At 50.0% G+C, this 19,032-nt stretch overlaps 5 protein-coding genes across 5 annotated transcripts; 4 read left to right on the top strand and 1 right to left on the bottom strand.

Moving 5' to 3' along the window:
• Positions 1–2,383: 2,383 nt before the first annotated feature.
• Positions 2,384–3,744, top strand: fdh (formate dehydrogenase (NAD+) FDH1; the record flags this gene model as incomplete). Its single annotated transcript, XM_039077247.1, has 3 exons — positions 2,384–2,566; positions 2,632–2,807; positions 2,859–3,744. 3 exons carry the CDS (start codon positions 2,384–2,386, stop codon positions 3,742–3,744), a joined length of 1,245 nt encoding a protein of 414 aa, XP_038925004.1.
• Positions 3,745–5,068: 1,324 nt separating this feature from the next.
• Positions 5,069–6,241, top strand: LCP9604111_9036 (uncharacterized protein; the record flags this gene model as incomplete). The annotated part of the gene is made up of 2 exons (XM_039077246.1): positions 5,069–5,887; positions 6,023–6,241. 2 exons carry the CDS (start codon positions 5,069–5,071, stop codon positions 6,239–6,241), a joined length of 1,038 nt encoding a protein of 345 aa, XP_038925003.1.
• A 1,112-nt stretch (positions 6,242–7,353) lies between these two features.
• LCP9604111_9035 (uncharacterized protein) lies at positions 7,354–7,931 on the bottom strand (the record flags this gene model as incomplete). Its single annotated transcript, XM_039077245.1, has 2 exons — positions 7,354–7,782; positions 7,905–7,931. The coding sequence occupies 2 exons, from the start codon at positions 7,929–7,931 to the stop codon at positions 7,354–7,356; spliced, it is 456 nt and encodes a 151-aa protein (XP_038925002.1).
• A 1,422-nt stretch (positions 7,932–9,353) lies between these two features.
• LCP9604111_9034 (formin sepA) lies at positions 9,354–14,962 on the top strand (the record flags this gene model as incomplete). Its single annotated transcript, XM_039077244.1, has 2 exons — positions 9,354–10,597; positions 10,651–14,962. 2 exons carry the CDS (start codon positions 9,354–9,356, stop codon positions 14,960–14,962), a joined length of 5,556 nt encoding a protein of 1,851 aa, XP_038925001.1.
• A 964-nt stretch (positions 14,963–15,926) lies between these two features.
• Positions 15,927–17,698, top strand: LCP9604111_9033 (tRNA modification GTPase; the record flags this gene model as incomplete). Its single annotated transcript, XM_039077243.1, has 3 exons — positions 15,927–16,022; positions 16,075–17,618; positions 17,680–17,698. The coding sequence occupies 3 exons, from the start codon at positions 15,927–15,929 to the stop codon at positions 17,696–17,698; spliced, it is 1,659 nt and encodes a 552-aa protein (XP_038925000.1).
• Positions 17,699–19,032: the final 1,334 nt, after the last annotated feature.

Below are 19,032 nucleotides of genomic sequence, written 5' to 3'. Positions count from 1 at the left end.
GCCGTATCTACTCGTGCAAGCAAGCCTCCCGGTGTCCCCGCTGCCTGGAATGATCCCAAATCTGAATTTATCAAGATGAAGTTCTGTGGCAAGGGTTTGCAGGTTCTGTCTCTTGGACTGTCAGTTATGAAAATAGGTGTATTGTAAGTGTGCCGAATGAGGGACATGGTATTCCTGCAGTTCAACCTCGGGACTGTCGCGCGCTATGGCTGACAAAAGCACTGATGCCGTGCGAGATAGTCGGCACATACATGCCTGCGCTCATCTTGGCACGCTTGTCAGATTAATGAAAAAAGACGCGCTCTCTTGAGTAGTGCAGAGCGCAATTATTGTGTGCGTATATATTGGTTATTTTGTCGAAGGCGAGTATGATTGAGGCGGGGAATATGTGAGCTCGACCTATTGGTATGATCCACGTGTTGAGGTCCAGGATGAAGTGTGCGGGAAATGGGCTTGCGATTACTTCTCATGGACGGCGAAATTCTGGACGAGGTCTTTGTGGAGGAGGCAGTTCGTCAGTTAGTGGATCTTTTTGTCCGGATCTAACTGTGGGTGTGTTGAATAAAACAGGTGTCAATAGATGGTTGTGCATGTACAATGTTCGAGGCTTTAAAGACTGTAACTGTCCGATTTTGGAAGGAAATCACATCACGATTCCATATTGCTGGCGATAGCACACGGAGGTTGAGGCGCATCCCGGAAGTTCGAGGGTGACGAATCGAACTGAATGGCCCCCGCACTGATCATGCGATAATACGATATGCGCCGAAGCCCCGGACCATCGTCTCACGTATGCGACTTGTAACGAAATCCATGGCGACTATGCAGATTAACTGAATGATCAAGATTTGAGTAGGTAATTTTTGGGATCGGTGGTGGGTTGCAACGGTAGTTAGCATATCGTACGGCATCACGATTCTCTGGTCATCATTTCAAAGTTCGGTTTTCGACAACGTAGCAATGCGATCCACTGCCCGATCGGGGAGCAACTCGAAACATATTGTGCTTATCCCAATTAATTTGCAGTCCTGTCAAAGAGACCAAGTGCGCTGCGAAAAGATAGATGAATCCAGTCTTCGACCTAGATAAGGGGAATTAAGAAATCCACCCATGCTCGAGTCCGTCTATGATGCGGTCATGCTTTCTGTGATCTCCATGATCTGATCCGGAAGCTCATCGGTGGATCTGGTGCGGATCCATGGATATTTCTCCAAAACCTCCTCGCGAGGAGGCAATGTACATTATGGGTAGCTCTGTAGGGGAGTAGCGGGGCCGGAGTTGGAGAAGGTGACAGGGAGGCCGAATATCGGCAGAAGTGCGGGAATTGTTCGGCATGGCTCCTGAGGAGGATGCCATCGAGTGCTGGGGAACTTGGAGTGTTTTAGTACCTTGTGGGATAGTATTTACAGGAGCCTGCAGGTTGGAGATGCTAATTATTGGGGGTCGACTGGTGTACGGAGTATCTGAGTTGCGTATACGAAATTGGTTGGGTTTGACTTTACCCCTCATTATGTCAGCAGATATAGTTACTCCTCAGCGGGGTAACGCTCGGATTTCTGATCGGCTGATGGGCTGATGGGGGAGAGATGGGAAGAACCAAATAGTTAGTGATATGGAATACTACGATGAAGATAGAGAGAGATATTACGAGGCATCTGATCCACTACGAGTGCGTCAGTTGTATGTGTAACTGTATACTACAAAAGTGCCCCCGCACGTTCACCCATTGAGAGCTTTCCAAGGGTTAAGTTATGCAATAGTCCATGGGTGATAGCATAGCATATAAAAGTAGAATATACACACATGCACATATATAATATGCGATATGCAATATGCAATATACATAATACCTATACAAGTGGATATGGCAAGCTACGCAAGTCCGAAAATGATAGGCCATGAATTCAAATCAATGTACTCCGTCCTACATTCTGTCCTCTGTCCCTCGTGCGGAGAGTTCTCCAAGTGGATTCGCTCCCAGTTTAGTCCGACTCTCCCGTTTCTATGCGACTTATTCTGAGGGGACAATGCTTGTCTTTGTAGCGAGGGGGATATATAACCTAGCTCCAGTTGCTGTTCGGATGCTTTCTTTCTTCTCACTCTATCCAACTCTCATCTCTTCAACTCTACCTGTAAGTCTATCCTTTACCATCTTCCTATTCCACTATTTCCCTTATAGTCACATCACATTCCCTGGGTTGCAAGATTCCCCACTTCTCCCCTTCAGAGCTTGCAACCGGTTTTCTCCAACGCTGTTTTTGGACGCTGACCTCATCAACTATTTATAACTATCGATCTATACACGAATGTATATAACGGAGCGCTAACCTTCTTTTTAGTGATATTTTGAATATATCTTATAAATATTTTATATTTCTTCACGATGGTATTTACTCGCTCTCTTACCCGTCAATTAGGACGGCCCTTCCTCTCGAGCTCTCTCAAGCCAACTGTTGCCTCCAGTTCCTTCGCTCGGGCTTCACCGTTGGCTGGCTATATTTCCGGTGCACGTACACTAACCGCAACTTCAAACCTCCAGGGCAAAGTTCTTTTGGTTCTTTACGATGTAGGTCATTCTCACTTCATACTTCCTATACTTCAATCGCTGACCCGGTCTTGTTTGTGATATAGGGTGGTATTCACTCCCAGCAGCAGCCTCAGCTGCTCGGTACTACCGAGAATGAGCTCGGCATCCGCAAGTGGCTTGAGGACCAGGGTCACACCCTAGTGACCACCTCCGACAAGGATGGCGAGAACTCCACTTTCGACAAGGAGCTCGTCGATGCTGAAGTCATCATCACCACTCCGTTCGTTTCTGATGTGCATTATTTTAAAAACCTCCACTGATTATATAACAGCTTCCACCCAGGTTACCTCACCGCTGAGCGTCTGGCCAAGGCCAAGAAGCTCAAGCTCGCCGTCACTGCCGGTATTGGTTCCGATCACGTTGACCTGAACGCTGCCAACACCACCAACGGCGGTATCACCGTCGCCGAGGTCACCGGATCTAACGTCGTCTCTGTCGCTGAGCACGTTATCATGACCATCCTGATCTTGGTCCGCAACTTCGTCCCTGCCCACGAGCAGATCAAGGCCGGCGACTGGAACGTCGCTGCCGTCGCCAAGAACGAGTTCGATCTTGAGAACAAGGTCGTCGGTACCGTCGCCGTCGGCCGTATCGGTGAGCGTGTCCTCCGCCGCCTCAAGGCCTTCGACTGCAAGGAGCTCCTGTACTACGACTACCAGCCCCTCTCCCCCGAGACCGAGAAGGAGATCGGCTGCCGTCGCGTCGACGATCTCGAGGAGATGCTCGCCCAGTGTGACGTTGTCACCATTAACTGCCCCCTGCACGAGAAGACCCGCGGTCTCTTCAACAAGGAGCTCATCTCCAAGATGAAGCCCGGTGCTTGGCTCGTCAACACCGCTCGCGGTGCTATCGTTGTCAAGGAGGATGTCGCTGAGGCCCTCAAGTCTGGTCACCTCCGTGGTTATGGTGGTGATGTCTGGTTCCCCCAGCCCGCCCCCAAGGACCACCCTCTCCGCTACGCCGAGCACCCCTGGGGTGGCGGCAATGCCATGGTTCCCCACATGTCCGGTACCTCCATCGATGCTCAGGTCCGCTACGCCGAAGGTACCAAGAACATTCTCGAAAGCTACTTCTCCGGCCGTGAGGACTACCGCCCTCAGGACTTGATTGTTCACAAGGGTGCCTATGCCACCAAGGCTTACGGTCAGCGCAAGTAGAGAGCCCTGTGTGATTAAGTATGAAGTATTCTCCGGGTGAGAGACTTCGTTTCATATTTCTTGTTCTTTATTCGAGATGTTCATAAAAGTCCCAATTGCTCCCGATGGCATGGGCAATACTGAAAATAGGTAGCATCTTTCACGATACCAATGAATACCATTTCCAAGCTTTCCTTGTTTTGCACTTGTCTTTGAAATTTCTTACCCAATATGTAATCGCGAACAGGTTGTTTCTTTTTTTGGACGACGTTGCTTACTTCGCCGTGCAAAAAGCATGGGACCGAGACACGGGTGTCACTCCTCCATGACCAGTCGCGTGACAACACCCTGGCATAAGAGTGTCCAAGCTCCTTATATGGAGGACCAGGGAGGCACAGAGAGTCACCGAGGCCTCCCTTTGGTTCCACCCAGGTTCCTTTCATCTTAACTTTATGTTGAGGTGGTTACTGACTCTCTGTTGCCTACAGTCTGACGTTTGGAGTTGCTGGGCCCTTCGGCGCTAACGGTGCCCGCGATTGTTGCGAGCACCGACCGCCCGGGCACTGCCAGCGTATGACTAAGCAGCCGAACATGTGGCTCAGTCAGTCTAACTAACGCCACGGAACACCCACGCCTCAAAACTTACATAAACCACTCCCGCTCAAACATTCGACCACGTCCCCTCACTTCTCCACTTTCTACTCCACACTACGGAGGCCTCCAGCCGCCATGGGTGACTTAATTACTATTGGTCAATATTGCCTGGCAGAAAATCAGTCATACACTCAACTTGATTCCTCGGATCGACCCCCCTACCATTATACTCTTTATCATTAACTGCTTTATAATAAATTGCTTTATCAACTGCTTTCATTAAATCAAGGAGTTATAGGGATCAGATAAAACATACGAATTTTTCTAATTAAAATGCATGTTTATTTCTATACAATTTCAAACTACTCCGTAGAATGAATGTATGTAGTGGTAGAACATATGGCAGAATTTCGTATTGTACCTGATTAGGAAAGCGGTAGCTGGACTTCTAGGTATTTCAAGGTACCCGGTTCTTACTAAGTAACCTAATCCCCATTCGGGTATTAGGTTATTACGGACTAATTAGGAAGGCGGTACTAAAACAACTCAGGTATAGGGGTATAAGTAACAATCCCCTAAATTAATTCTATCACCACCAATAATAGAGATAGTTTAATTCTTCATGTTGACAATTATCATCTACGAAGTATGCGTGTATCAATTAAAGAAGGCGGAGAGAAAAGCGGTAAAGCAGTTTTGACCAATAGTAATTTAGTCACCCATGGCTATATCTACCTCCAATCATCCTAAAATGCCTGTCAGAATCCCTCAATATTTTTCTTGTTTTAGCCCCGCTGCTCGCCGTTGGGTACCCGTGGCCTCACGGCCCATCCAGAGTCCCGGGGTGCAAAGCTCAGCCCAAGGAAACACTCCTAGATCTCATTTCAACATAGTCTCTTGGAACATTGACTACTCCAGTAGCTATCCCACACGACGCTGCCTTGATCTCATCAACCACGTTTTCAAATATGGAGTTCCTGACATTCTCTGCCTGCAAGAGGTCAGGTCCGAAGTTCGTGCCAGTCTCTTAGGCAACCGCGAAATACGCCAAGCTTTCCTCACGACAGACGCCGCGACGGACCTAGAGTACAAGCGTTTCATAACCATGACCCTGCTGTCTAAAGAACGCTTCGCGTATAGCCTAGACTCGAAGGAGATGGGTGGATCAAACGATGAGGGGAAGTTCATTGTCGGGCCGGTTTTTCGCGAGCACCTCCCGAGTGCAGCCGGTAGGGATGGACTTTGCGTGGACCTCATCCCTCCTTGCGCACCGGACACCTTCCTCCGAATCATAAACGCACACCTCGAGTCGTGCGATGGCTTCTCCTACCGCGCTGCGCAGCTCAAGCAACTTTCTAGCGTCCTTCACGAACCTGGCTGCAGTGGTGGCCTCATTGTGGGCGATTTCAATTCGGTCACTGATGACGATCGCCTGCTTATCGAGGAGAACAAGCTAAAGGATGCATGGCTGACGTTGCACGGCGATACGAAGCCAGATGCACCTACGTGGAGTGTGGGGAGGAGGAGGGACCCTAGGTACGAGCCTAGCAGGCTGGATAAGGTTGCTATGGTAGGATTGGAAGCGGAGATGATGGAGCTTATGCATCCTCTCTGCATCAACGCCACCAAGCCGTCTGACCAGATTGAGTGGAGTGACCACAGTGGACTGAGGTGTAAGTTTTGCGTCTAAATGTCGTTGAGCAAGATGGAGATACAATCTGCCCACGACCGTGAGGACTCCATGAAGGGAATCCGTGACTTCGATGACATTATGTCCCTCATAAATGCCGGCGACAATGTCCAATATACTCCCAAGGAAAGAGAGAAGTACAAGAGAGCCTTTGGGGAATTCGTCGAGACCTACATTGAGCAGAACCCCAAGTGGACCCTCGCTCAGTGGAAGAAGAACACCAATCTTGAGTAAGGATTCGATGGCACACTCATTGTAACTCCGTCTTCCTGGGTACGTCTTAATGATTCAGTGCATCTATTTTTCTCGGATATCGGATGGCCTTACGCCCCATTATATCGCTAGCAACAAATCCCAAACATCCGTCCATACCATTCTTAACATTTCCTTGGCTCTATCGTGACTTTCCTACGCCTCCCTGATCCGGCTTGAGCTTACATGGAAGCAATGAATTCACTGGTTGTGGCCGTGTCCGTCTGATATTGCCTCCCTTGAGTGAATCAACTCGATACTTCAGTGGATGCTGAGCCAGTAGAGACCGTGATTCTTGACACACTGTGCAGATAACGAGAAAGAAAAAGGTTGAAATGTTCTTATTAAAAAGCTCACCGAAAAAAGAACGCGATAATGCGCCTCACCATCCTTCAAAAGGCTGGGACCAAGACAAGTAGCATCCACGTGAGGGGGAACTGTCGTCTCTGCGAGCATCCAATCAGCTTTATTCAATTCCTCTGAAAGTGAACCAGCACAGAGTCCTGGTTATGCATTCGAGTCACAGCATCCCTTCGCTCATGAATAGAAAGCAGAGGCACCATGCTCTCGGAGTCCTCGATCTGCTCCGGTGTACGTTGCTGGTCTTTAGGAGAGGCTACCATGATGCCTGAGGATAGATGCCTTGAGAAATAATCTCAATAATTTCTTGCATGAGTCAGGTTAATAAGCGGCAACCCTAAGGGGGTTTTCGCTTGAGCGAAAATAACTACAACATCGTATGTTATGATATGCAGAGCATGAGGATCGGTGGAGCTATGTCGATCTCACCGGATTAATTGAGTCCAGCCCTTCGGTGGAGTCTAGAACGTGTACGGAGTAGAGCCGATGTCTTTTTTTAGACATTCTTGATGGCCAAGTATGATTGGTAGCAGTAGGGTCTAAATATGTATATGCTATCAATCTATAACTACATACAAGTACAAAAAAAGACAAAATAACTCTATTCACAAACTCGCCACGCTTGAAACACCAAACCTGTGAGCCCAGATCATACAGGCCTGCAAAACATCCATAGACAAAAGCTCCAACCCCAAGAATGCAGATATGTATATGTGAACGTGATCTTCAACGTTTCAAAGCCTCCCTGCCCGTACATTCCCATGCCCCTCACTCCCCTCCTCATCACTATCATCTATAAACCCCTCCTCTAAATCCCGACTTAAACGACTATCCGTCTCAGCCCCGGTATCACGTCTCTGTTGCTCCAGCGCACCCCGCCTCATAGAATCCCTATCCATCCCAACCAAGATCTCCCCTTCCTCGTCGTCAATACTGATCGTATCGTGGTCGGCTACATGCGCGCCCCACCGCCACCGAGAGGGAAGGAAGAAGTGCATCACTTTATCGGCTATGCGGTCGCGTAGGGATAGTGTATGTGCGGATATAGTATGTAGTGGGAGATATTGCGAGTAGCGCTGGTGGTAGCGGCGGAAGAAGGGGATTATGACGCATGAGGCTAGGATGTAGATTGATAATGCAATTGCGGCTGGGATGAGGATTGTCTGTATGTGGGTTGGTTTGTCAGCTTTGTGTTCTTTTAGGTCTTGGTCCTAGTCTTCACTCTTGGTCACGGAGTAACGGTGATGTGTGGCTTGCGCGTCGGAATAGGGGGTTTTGTACACACCTTGGCAAAGACACTGGTTGATCCCATGCTGGATGCTGGGAATTGGGCTTCAAAGCGCACCTCAGAGTCGATGATAGAGTGGTGAGGTTTGAGGGTTCCAAGGTTTGCGCGAGAGATTGCGGAGCGAGGTCCACGCGGCAGGATCGGCAGATCGACAAACGAACGGCCATTCGGGATATCAGAGATGTCACTTTTGTTGATATTTTTTGATATATCACATCATTACCTTATTCAAATAGTATCTGCTTCGTAGAACTAGACTACCTGTATGTAACTAATAATAGTACATAAAGGCTAACTAATGATAGTAGTATATAAAGACACTCTTAATGACAACATATAGTTAGTTATGAACATCTATGCCGATGAGTTTACCTATCTAATAGGTAGTCTGAGTCTCATATAACATGTTCTCTTAGCTCATTCACTGTTCATTCCCAGATCTCCTTTACGAGCCTATCATTCTTTCTAGTATACGTACGCATTTGCTAGCAGGCGCCAACGGGCTCGTAGTGTTCATAGCTTTTAATATGGTTAAAAATAGCCACCCCAGCTGGTTAGCGCTATTATCTATACTACCAGACTAACATATAAAGATCGTAGGCTCACATGGGTCCTACACTACCGGACTTAAAAAGCCATTCAAGTTACCTCCACTCTCTCTTTTACTCCGAACAAAGAAGGAGTGTAAAAGAACCGGCTATGTCTGAGGTAGGTGCCAAATGAAGATGTATATCAGGAATAGATATAGTAAATAGTGAGGGACTTGTTCTAGTTAGCTTACAGGATGAACTATGGACATGCCCGAAGTAGTTTAGTGGCAGAGTATGTACCTATCTTCTGCGAGACTACACACTTACTGATCTTCATATGATGCTGACATATGGCTGGTATTATGGCTTAGTATCCACGCTCAACCAACACTGAGGTATTTTCTCTTTGAAGCTCCGTTCATTCCGGTCCAGTGGACGTCGACCTTGGAAGGGTCCAAGTATAAGCTTACGTGATCTTGATAATCACGTGCACGGTCGGGGAGTTTCTCCGGGAAGCCCCCTAATATCAATGGAACGATTAGAAGAACGCTCGGGCTTCGATCCTGGCGTCAAACTGGACTTGACATTTGCAAAAAGCTTGCATGTTCATCTCCTTCTCTCCTATTTTGCTTTCTTTGTGGGGTACGTGCCGTGAAGGAAGCCCCTTACCCCTCAGTCTCTCGCGCCTCCGTTGTCGCAATCCGGGTATACTAACTAGCACTAGCCAGGGAGGGACAAAACAGAGAGTAACAGAGAGCCACTTTCGCCCACTTTGAATGTCATCATCTTCTCCGATATCCCTTGCGATCGACAGCGCCTTATCGCGAAATAGGGCATCCCTATTTAATACCGTTCCTGAGAGTGTTGGAGGGGCCCTTATGCTGCGCCCTGCCTCATCTTATTGACGCCCGCCAAAATGCCCACCAGTTCACAAGCCGACAAACCTAAGCAGACATCGAGTGGAAAGTCGTTCTTCGGACGAAAGTTGTACAAAGAGAAACCGACCGAGGAACGATATGATAGTTATGGAGCTCCCTACGATGGCCTGGCACCTCCGGGAAGCGCGGGCTCACGCTCGTCCCGCCATTCGAAGCGGTCTTCGATTCAATCTGTCGACATGACCCAGGATTTCGACCCAAGCAATATCGCACACACCTCAGGCGTCATCACCTCCATCCCCTTTGAAAGCCTCCCCACCGATACCAGGACCCCAATTCCAATCGATAACATGTCTCGCCCTAGCTCATCGCGCCACGAGCCTTCCCCCAACCATCTGGGCAAAGCTGGAAATGACTATCATCAATATCCCACCGTGACCTCTACCTCTGCGCCAAATGGGTACGTCCCATATCCTGGACCTCGTGCGCACCCGCACATCTCGAATAACACCAGCTACCCCGGCAGCAACCCCGGCGAGCGAGGTGCCAGACAACAACAGCAGCAGCAGCAACAACAACAATATCAGCAGCAGCAACAATATCAGCAGCAGCAGCAGCAGCAGCAGCAGCAACAATGGGGACGGCCAGGCAGCTCATCAGCGAACAATGGGCCTAACCATAACTCCTATTCTATTGATTCGTCCTCTAACTCCCGCACCTCCCTCGACCAAGCCAGCATCTATTCCTCCGTTTCTTCTAACACGCGCGGTTCAAGCTACTTCTCCTCGGACAATTCCTCTCGCACTCTCACAACCTCGCATTCTAGTGACCGTCCCGCCTTGTTTCCCAGTTCCAGCTCGGGCCGTTTGTCAAATGCGGGATCCTCCCACCAGATATCTGTACCGGCCGCTATCCCCCGGCCACAAGATAACTACCTGACTCGACCGAGAGATGACCGCATTGTGGATCAGCTCTTTCTAGAGCTGATGCAGAAGCGAGGATGGCAAAATCTTCCTGAACAGGCTAAACGACAGATGTTGTCGTACCCTGCTTCAAAGAAATGGACATTGGTGCATCAGGATCGCTTGACAGAGTTGCAAGGAGAGCAAAAAAGACGGCAAAATGCGCGACAAACTCACGGCCATGACGGCATGTCTGGTTTGCTTGAACGTGCTGATGAAGAAGGGAGCCCGGAATGGTATGTGAAGAAGGTGATGGATGACACCATTACGTCCAAGCAGCTTGCTAGTTTGAGTGTCAGCTTGCGGACACAGCCAATCAGGTATGCAATACCCCCTTTTCTCCATATCGTGCGTATCACTAATAACTAAACAGCTGGGTGAAAGCCTTTGTTGAAGCCCAAGGCCAAATCGCTTTGACCAATGTCCTCTTGAAGATCAACAGAAGAAAAGTCTCTGGTCCTGTCCCGGCTCCCCCTACAGGCGATAAAGATCTAGACCGAGAATATGATATTGCTAAATGTTTGAAAGGTCTGATGAACAACAAGTATGGCGCAGACGATGCCCTAGAGCATCAAAATGTGCTAGTTGCACTCGTTAGCTCGTTATCATCGCCGCGCCTCAATACTCGGAAACTTGTCAGCGAAGTCCTCACTTTCTTGTGCCACTGGGGTGATGGACAAGGCCACCTAAAAGTTCTACAATCAATGGACAAGGTCAAACATGATCACAATGAGACCGGTCGCTTCGATGCTTGGATGCGTATTGTCGAGGTCACCATCGACGGCCGTGGAAAGATGGGAAGTTTGGTCGGTGCCAGCGAAGAGTACCGCAGCGGAGGAATTGGCATGGAGAACCTCCTCATGGAGTATGCAGTCTCAACCATGATCCTTATCAATATGCTGGTGGACGGAGCAGAAACGGACCTGCAGCTCCGTTGCCATATCCGCGCCCAATTCACATCATGTGGAATCAAGCGTCTGTTGACGAAGATGGAGGGATTCCAGTATGAGGTTATCGACAAGCAAATCGAACGTTTCCGCGATAATGAGGCCATCGACTACGAGGACCTTCTCCAGCGGGAGGGCAGCAGCATGAAGGATAGCATCGAAGGCGAAGTTAAGGATATGAGCGATCCTATGCAAATCGTCGATGCAATCACGTCCAAGATCAACGGCAGCCGATCCCATGACTACTTCCTCTCGGCTATGCAGCATATGCTTCTCATCCGGGAGAACTCCGGTGAGGAAGGGCTCCGTATGTTCCAGCTCGTAGACGCCATGCTGAGCTATGTGGCCATGGACCGGAGGCTGCCCGACCTTGATCTTCGGCAGGGCCTGACCTTCACCGTGCAGAGTCTGCTAGATCGGCTGCACACGGATGCTGAGGCAAGGCGCGTTTATGACGAGTCTCTTGAGGCTCGGCAAATCGCCGAGGCTGCCATTGCTGAGCGCGACGAGATGCGAGCGCAGATCGAGCTCGGTGCAGAAGGCTTGGTTTTGAAATTGCAAAAGCAAATCGATGAACAGGCTGGTATTATCGAACTGCAACAAAGGCAAAATGAATCGTTCAAGGCCGAGGTTGCAGAAATACAAAGGCTGCGTGCTCAGGAATTGCAACGCAATGAGCTAGAAACCCGAGAACTATACCTCATGCTCCGAGATGCCCAGGATATCGCCGCTTCCAATGCCCGAAAGACCAACAACCATGATATGGCAGAGGCGGCAGATCCATCCCAGATGCCCGGTATCATGGACCGCGAACGACTCATGGAACGTCTAGAACGCCAGCTTGAGCGGACAAAGACCCAGTTTAAGCTGGAGGGCAAGGTCTGGGGCCAGCATGGACCATCAGATCGACTCCGCGAGCTGCGCGAGAAGATGGAAGGTGAAGTAGATGACAGTGAGTACTTTGCTGAGTCTACCCGCCGACACCTCGACCCTGGAGCTTTGGGATCTGTTTACCGCAAGCGCAGCCATATCCCTACGATGGACTCGACTTTGGAAGACGAGGAGGACATCCCACTAGATAGCAATGGCGAACCGATGTATGAGAGGCCTCGTCTGGTGGAAATGCATCGTCCTCGTTTGAACGCTGCCCAGACTACCGGCTTCCTAGGCGAGCTTGCTTCCAAGGTTCCCAGGTTTGAGGCTGAAGATCCCGATGTTGTTGAAGGGGAACAGGTACCCAAGCTAGAAGATAATGAAGCTGCTACAAAGGCTATGCCACCTCCTCCTCCTCCAGGGGGCAATATTGTTCCCCCGCCTCCGCCGCCGCCGGGAGTTATAGCTCTTACCCCACCCCCGCCGCCAGGAGGCAAGATTCTTCCCCCTCCACCTCCACCAGGGGGCTTCTCTCTCCCACCTCCACCTCCGCCAGGGGGCTTTACTCTTCCACCGCCGCCTCCCCCGGGTGGAAAAATTGGTCTACCTCCTCCTCCACCGCCTGGCGGAATGGCTCTCCCGCCGCCCCCTCCGCCAGGTGGTGCCAAGGGTGTTCCTGGATTGCCGCCTCCACCTCCGCCCCCCGGCGGAAGAGTTGGCGTGCCTCCGCCGCCGCCCCCCGGTGGTGGTGGTTTCGCTCTTCCACCACCTCCCCCTGTTCCTGGAGCCAATGGCCTGATGATTCCCCCGCCTCCACCCCCCAGCGCCGCCTTAGGTACAGGCTGGAGACCCGCATACATGGTTGGAGATGTTTCGCCGTCTACAATTCACATGCCATTCATTCGACCTAAGAAGAAGCTCAAGGCTCTTCATTGGGACAAGGTCGACACTCCTCAAGTTACTGTTTGGGCTACTCACGCACCGACAGCTGAGGCGAAGGAAGAAAAATATACCGAGCTTGCCAAGAAGGGTGTACTGGACGAGGTTGAGCGATTGTTCATGGCCAAAGAAACGAAGATATTTGGAGCCAGCACTGGTGCGAAGCAGCGCACGGCCAAGAAACAGATTATCTCGAACGATCTATCCAAGAACTTCCAGATTGCTCTGTCCAAGTTCTCTCAATACCCGGCCGAGGAGGTCACTCGCATGATCATCCACTGTGACAAGGAGATTCTGGATAACAGTGTCGTCATGGACTTCTTGCAAAGAGACGAAATGTGCAGTATACCAGAGAACGTAGCCAAACTTATGGCACCATATAGTATGGATTGGACGGGCCCTGGCGCCGCTACTTCCGATCGCGAACAGGATCCCTCCGAGATCACTCGCGAGGATCAGATCTATCTCTACACTGCATTTGAGCTCAATCACTACTGGAAAGCAAGAAACAGAGCACTCGCACTGACCCGCACCTTCGAGCCAGAGTACGAGCACATATCCACAAGGCTAAAGGAGGTTGCACGAGTCAGCGAGTCCTTGCGGGACTCTGTGTCATTGATGAACGTGCTCGGTCTGATTCTCGACATTGGAAACTTCATGAACGATGCCAACAAGCAGGCCCAGGGTTTCAAGCTGAGCTCCCTCGCCCGGCTGGGTATGGTGAAAGACGACAAGAATGAGACTACCTTTGCCGATCTGGTCGAGCGTATCGTGCGCAACCAGTACCCAGAGTGGGAGGGCTTCCTCGATGAGATCAACGGTGTCATTGGTCTGCAGAAGATCAATGTCGATCAGCTCCGCACCGACGCCATCAAGTACATTAGCAACATTAAGAACGTACAGGCCAGCTTGGACGCTGGTAACCTGAGTGACCCTAAGAGGTTCCACCCACAGGATCGCGTCAGCCAAGTCGTTCAGCGGTCCATGAAGGACGCCAGACGAAAGGCTGAGCAGCTGCAGCTCTACCTTGATGAGATGGCGAAGGCTTATGACGATATTATGGTCTTCTACGGTGAAGACAACGCAGATGAGAATGCTAGACGAGATTTCTTTGCTAAGTTGAGCTCGTTCTTGATCGAGTGGAAGAAATCCAGAGAGAAGAACACAGCTCTAGAAGAATCCAGAAGGCGCACAGAGGCATCCCTCGCTCGCAAGCGAATCAATGTCAACCTCGCCAACAGCACTCCCACCGCAGAGACAGTGCAGTCGCCTGCTTCAAGTGGTGCCATGGACTCATTACTTGAGAAGTTGCGTGCTGCAGCACCTCAAGCCAAGGATCAACGAGACCGCCGCCGTCGTGCTCGTCTAAAGGAGCGGCATAACGTCCGCGTAACTTCGGGGACCAAGCCACCACCTGATTCGGGTGAGGCGGAAGAAGGCGAAGACGGAGTTGAAAAGACAACCAATGGCGATAATAATGACGAGACCGGTCTTCTGAGCCCTCCGAGTACCGCGCCGGAAGATGGCAAGCAGGAAGCTCAAGTATCTGAAGGCGAAGACGTTGCCGATCGTGCGGCCAGCATGCTTCTCGGTCTGAGAAGTAATTCCGATGCAGGCGGCGGCGAGCGCCAGCGACGGAGAAGAGAGAGCGCAGATGAAGAGCGTCGTAACCGCCGCATGAGACGCCGAAACCCCACAGGCGGGAGCAAAGATAGCGCGGATGGCTCTAGTGGCCTTGCTACAGTTCAAGAGCCTGCTTCTCCTTCGCAGACAGACTCGATGGCCACAGACGATCAACAACCCCCCGGCTCACCTAACGAGTCTCAACCTCCCCCTTCAATTGTCGTCTCGGAGCAAGGCGAGTCATCACAGGATCCCTCAGTTGCCGGTTCCTCTCCTCAAAAACCAACTGATTTGTCGGATTAAGTCAATCACCGACAGCCGATTTAATTTAATGTTTTATCAATTCTCATTGATGATGCATTGGATTCAAACCCAAATGTTCTCCATTGCCATCAATACCACTACTTACTACTTACTACAACCGCCCTCGATTGTATAATACCCATTCCCTACTTACACTTCTACTCTTTGAGCTGCCCTCCTTGATTTGACGAGCCGAGCATGGTGCGATGATACAATTTCTTTGTTTCTTCTTTTCTGTTTCATCTTAACAGTATCCCTTCATGTGCAATCATTTTCTCTTTTCTTTTTGTTATCCACTCCCGCATACCCACCGACACCCTGTCTCCCTCTCCTTGTACATAATCCCTTTCCCCCCGTCTTCTTCATCCAACACTACCTGCCATGGAAATGTCGCGATGATTGGAGGGCGTACCATCGAATTGCATGTTGAGCTCGATGTTCAATGTTTCCTGCATTGTCGCCTTGTTCTTTACTCCCTACTTCCGAGCGCATGTCGTGGTCAAGTTTTATATCTGCTGCGTATCCTTGACTAGAGCCGCATTAGATGGACTGCTATTGCTTGTGATTTTCAGGATCAGAATTTAAAGACTCGCAGTTAGACAAAATCTATGTTCTCGATCTCTTCCAAGCTCTCGATTAGCATGTATGGCTCGTGAAGGCGGTGATAGAGGCGGTAAGATAGTGCCCGATCCTCAGTCGCCCTTATCGCAATATAAACATCGGACCAACATTTGAACATTTGAACACCCTCGGCATCTACCAATATTTCATTGGTTTAATCTTGCGCATGCGAGCATCTCGCCAAGTTCTGCGTTGGGTCTCTCCCTTCAGCTTGCCAACGAGTCAACCATGGCAAATTATATCAAATAAATCATGTATCCGACGTCATGGCTTTCTCTCCGAATCGCGTGGCTGGGCTCCCGGACAAGCTCGAGCTTTCTCGTCTACTCGCCCAGCTAGATTCATGCTAGATGGAGACTCTACAATATATGCGCTCTCTACTGCAACTGGACGAGCAGCCATTGCAGTCGTGCGTGTATCGGGTCCGGCATGTGCCTCGGTATGTATTCCTCGAAGAACTACTAAAGCACCAGACTAACAATGCCATTCAGATATACAAGAGTCTCTGCCCAAACCACCCGCTTCCAAAACCGCGCTATGCAGCCCTCCGCACCCTCTATGACCCAACCCAACCCCCAACCGCAAACACAATCCTCGATGCCGGCGCCTTAGTCCTCTACTTCCCCTCCCCACGAACCGCAACAGGCGAAGACATCCTCGAACTACACATCCACGGCGGCCCCGCAATAACAAAAGCCGTCCTTTCAGCAATCGCACAGACAAACACCCCAGAGCAAACAGTGCGCTACGCCGAACCAGGCGAATTCACCCGCCGCGCCTTCATGAACGACCGTCTCAGCCTGCCTCAGATTGAAGCACTCGGCGACACTTTGTCCGCCGATACCGAGCAGCAGCGACGACTAGCTGTGCGTGGCTCCAGCGACGCATTGCTGAATCGATACGAGCGGTGGCGGCAGGGTCTGCTGTATGCGCGCGGCGAGCTGGAGGCGCTGATTGATTTCTCTGAGGATCAGCATTTCGATGAGTCCACCGAGGAGCTTGTTTCTTCTGTTGCGGCCCAAGTGCGCACGTTGAGCGTGCAGATCGGTTTCCATATTGCTAATGCGTCGCGGGGCGAGTTGCTTAGGAATGGGATTCGGGTTGCGCTATTGGGTGCGCCGAATGCTGGCAAGAGTTCCTTGCTTAACCGGGTTGTTGGGAAGGAGGCTGCTATTGTTAGTACTGAGCAAGGGACTACGAGGGATATTGTCGATATTGGGGTTGATCTTGGAGGATGGTATTGTAAGCTTGGGGATATGGCGGGGATCCGGGCTGAGGGTAGCTCTGGTGATGGTGAGGGGGTTGTTATTGGAGCCGTTGAGAAAGAGGGCATTCGCCGGGCTAGGGAGAGGGCGTTGGAGTCTGATGTTGTTATTGTGGTTCTTTCGCTGGAAGACACTGCCACTGGCGTCCAGCTATTCGTTGAGCCGGAGGTTCTGGGTGCTGTTAATGACTGCGTGGAAGCAGGCAAGTGCCTCGTTGTGGCTGTCAACAAATGCGACAAGCTACACACTGCCATGGAAAGTGGTGTGCCGCAGTCATTGTCAGATACGATCCACGACATCTTCCCTTCGGTCCCGGTAGACCGTGTATTTACCATTTCCTGCGAGGAAGCCCGTCAGGGAGCATCGTCTCTCAATACCACTACAGACCCGGGTAATCTACAGGTCTTTCTACGTGGACTAATTGCGACGTTTGAGCAGATTGCCTCGCCTCTTGGCGTGGGCGGAGATGGAGGTCAATATGATATCTCGTATTGGGAAGATTCTCTAGGTGTCTCGCATCGCCAAAGCTCTAATCTTCAAATATGTCTCGATCATCTGGACGACTTCCTATCTCAAGCATCTTCTGCTGAATGTCATGATAGTTCCTCGCGCGAGAGAGAACTCGGTCCTCTTGATTCCCATGTTGAATCTGAAGTCGATATCGTCACTGCTGCGGAACATCTGCGCTTTGCGGCTGATATGCTGGCTAAGATCACAGGAAAAGGCGAGAGTGGAGATGTCGAGGATGTGTTGGGGGTTGTCTTTGAGAAGTAAGTACTGGAGGGTCTTTGTCTTGGTTTGCTGGTCTGGATGGCGAGCTGACTGTCGTAGATTCTGTGTCGGCAAATGAACATTCCGATTCAAGTATGGCTCCGACGAGGTTGACTTGCATCGCCGTCTTATGATAGCTTGCTTGTTCGGCAAGAGTCGTGACATCAACCGGTTGCTGGTTGCAATTGACATGATTGAAATGGTTGCTGGGAGTGCATTGTCCATCATGCACATTCTGGACGGCCTAATTTTGGCCAGGCAAAAGCTTGGGGCAAGATCTGCTGGCGGGGGCATTGTATCCTCCTCGGCCCATGGCGGGAAACATCATGACGAATTATTTAGGCAGAGATAACTGCTGGATCGCTTCAAAGTGGTAGACGGGAGGTGACGGGTGGTGATGTGTTGATGAAGTTGCAAGAACCGATGCAATTGTGTATGAATAGCAGCTCGATAGACTAATAATGTATGCAATGGTAACCTAAGAACTACCACCACCGATCAGCAACGCGATACTTATAAGAAAGTAAAGGGAATCCCAAAATTGTCTGCCTTGGTTGCCGGGGTCTCATTCATCATCCCAGGCACCCAGAAACGGACTCTTCGGGTTTATTTCCGAAAATTAGCCAAAACACTCCTAATGTCCTTGTCAAAGACAGAATTCTGTCAAACATGAATGATCTTTCTGAGTCAGGACCGGATGCAGTCTCCGCAAAGTACTGAAAATACCTGGCGTGTCTCAGTTAGGCCAGATGTATCCGATGCCGAAAGACAATACAGCACGCCCTAAATTATTATATTGAGACTTGGGAGCTATTCTTGTCATCCTAGATGCTACGGTATCATGAAGAATTCCAATGCTGAGGCAAGCTTCAGCTGTAGCCCTGTATAAGGCCGAGTTTGAGGTTGGAACATGCTTCCTGGGTGTCGATCATTGTGGTTACTCGCATCTAAGAAATTTCTATATTTGTTTCTTTCTATTTCTATTTCCATTGGCTATTTCTCTTTATTCGCTATTCGACTAAGATATTGTCGGAGTTTCAGTGTTTCAATTCTAAAACTCCTGTCAGATCTAAGAATAGCGGGATATCTGCAAGGAATGGGATTCCTTCTAGAAGGACTATCGTCCAATCAAGAATAGAAAGTACCAAGAGTAAAATAGAAATGCCCCGAGAATAAAATAAGAAACCCACGTTGTGCTGCAGAACAAACATCATCTCTTTACCCTGTCATCGGGGCTGACAAGGAAGTACCTTGCAGCCTCGGACAACAATGTAACTGGACTATTTAGACCCCAATTTTGGCTTAAGAGAATAAAAATATCCTTTATACTGTCTATAATAAGCTAATAGTCTGGTAGGGGTGGTGTAGAGTATAGGCCAGATAACCACCGATGTCTGTTGTGCAGAATATTCT

Source organism: Penicillium roqueforti (genome assembly GCF_015533775.1).
Source record: "Penicillium roqueforti strain LCP96 04111 chromosome Unknown scaffold_40, whole genome shotgun sequence".
Lineage (NCBI taxonomy): Eukaryota > Fungi > Ascomycota > Eurotiomycetes > Eurotiales > Aspergillaceae > Penicillium > Penicillium roqueforti.
This window is presented reverse-complemented; position numbering and strand designations above follow the sequence as displayed.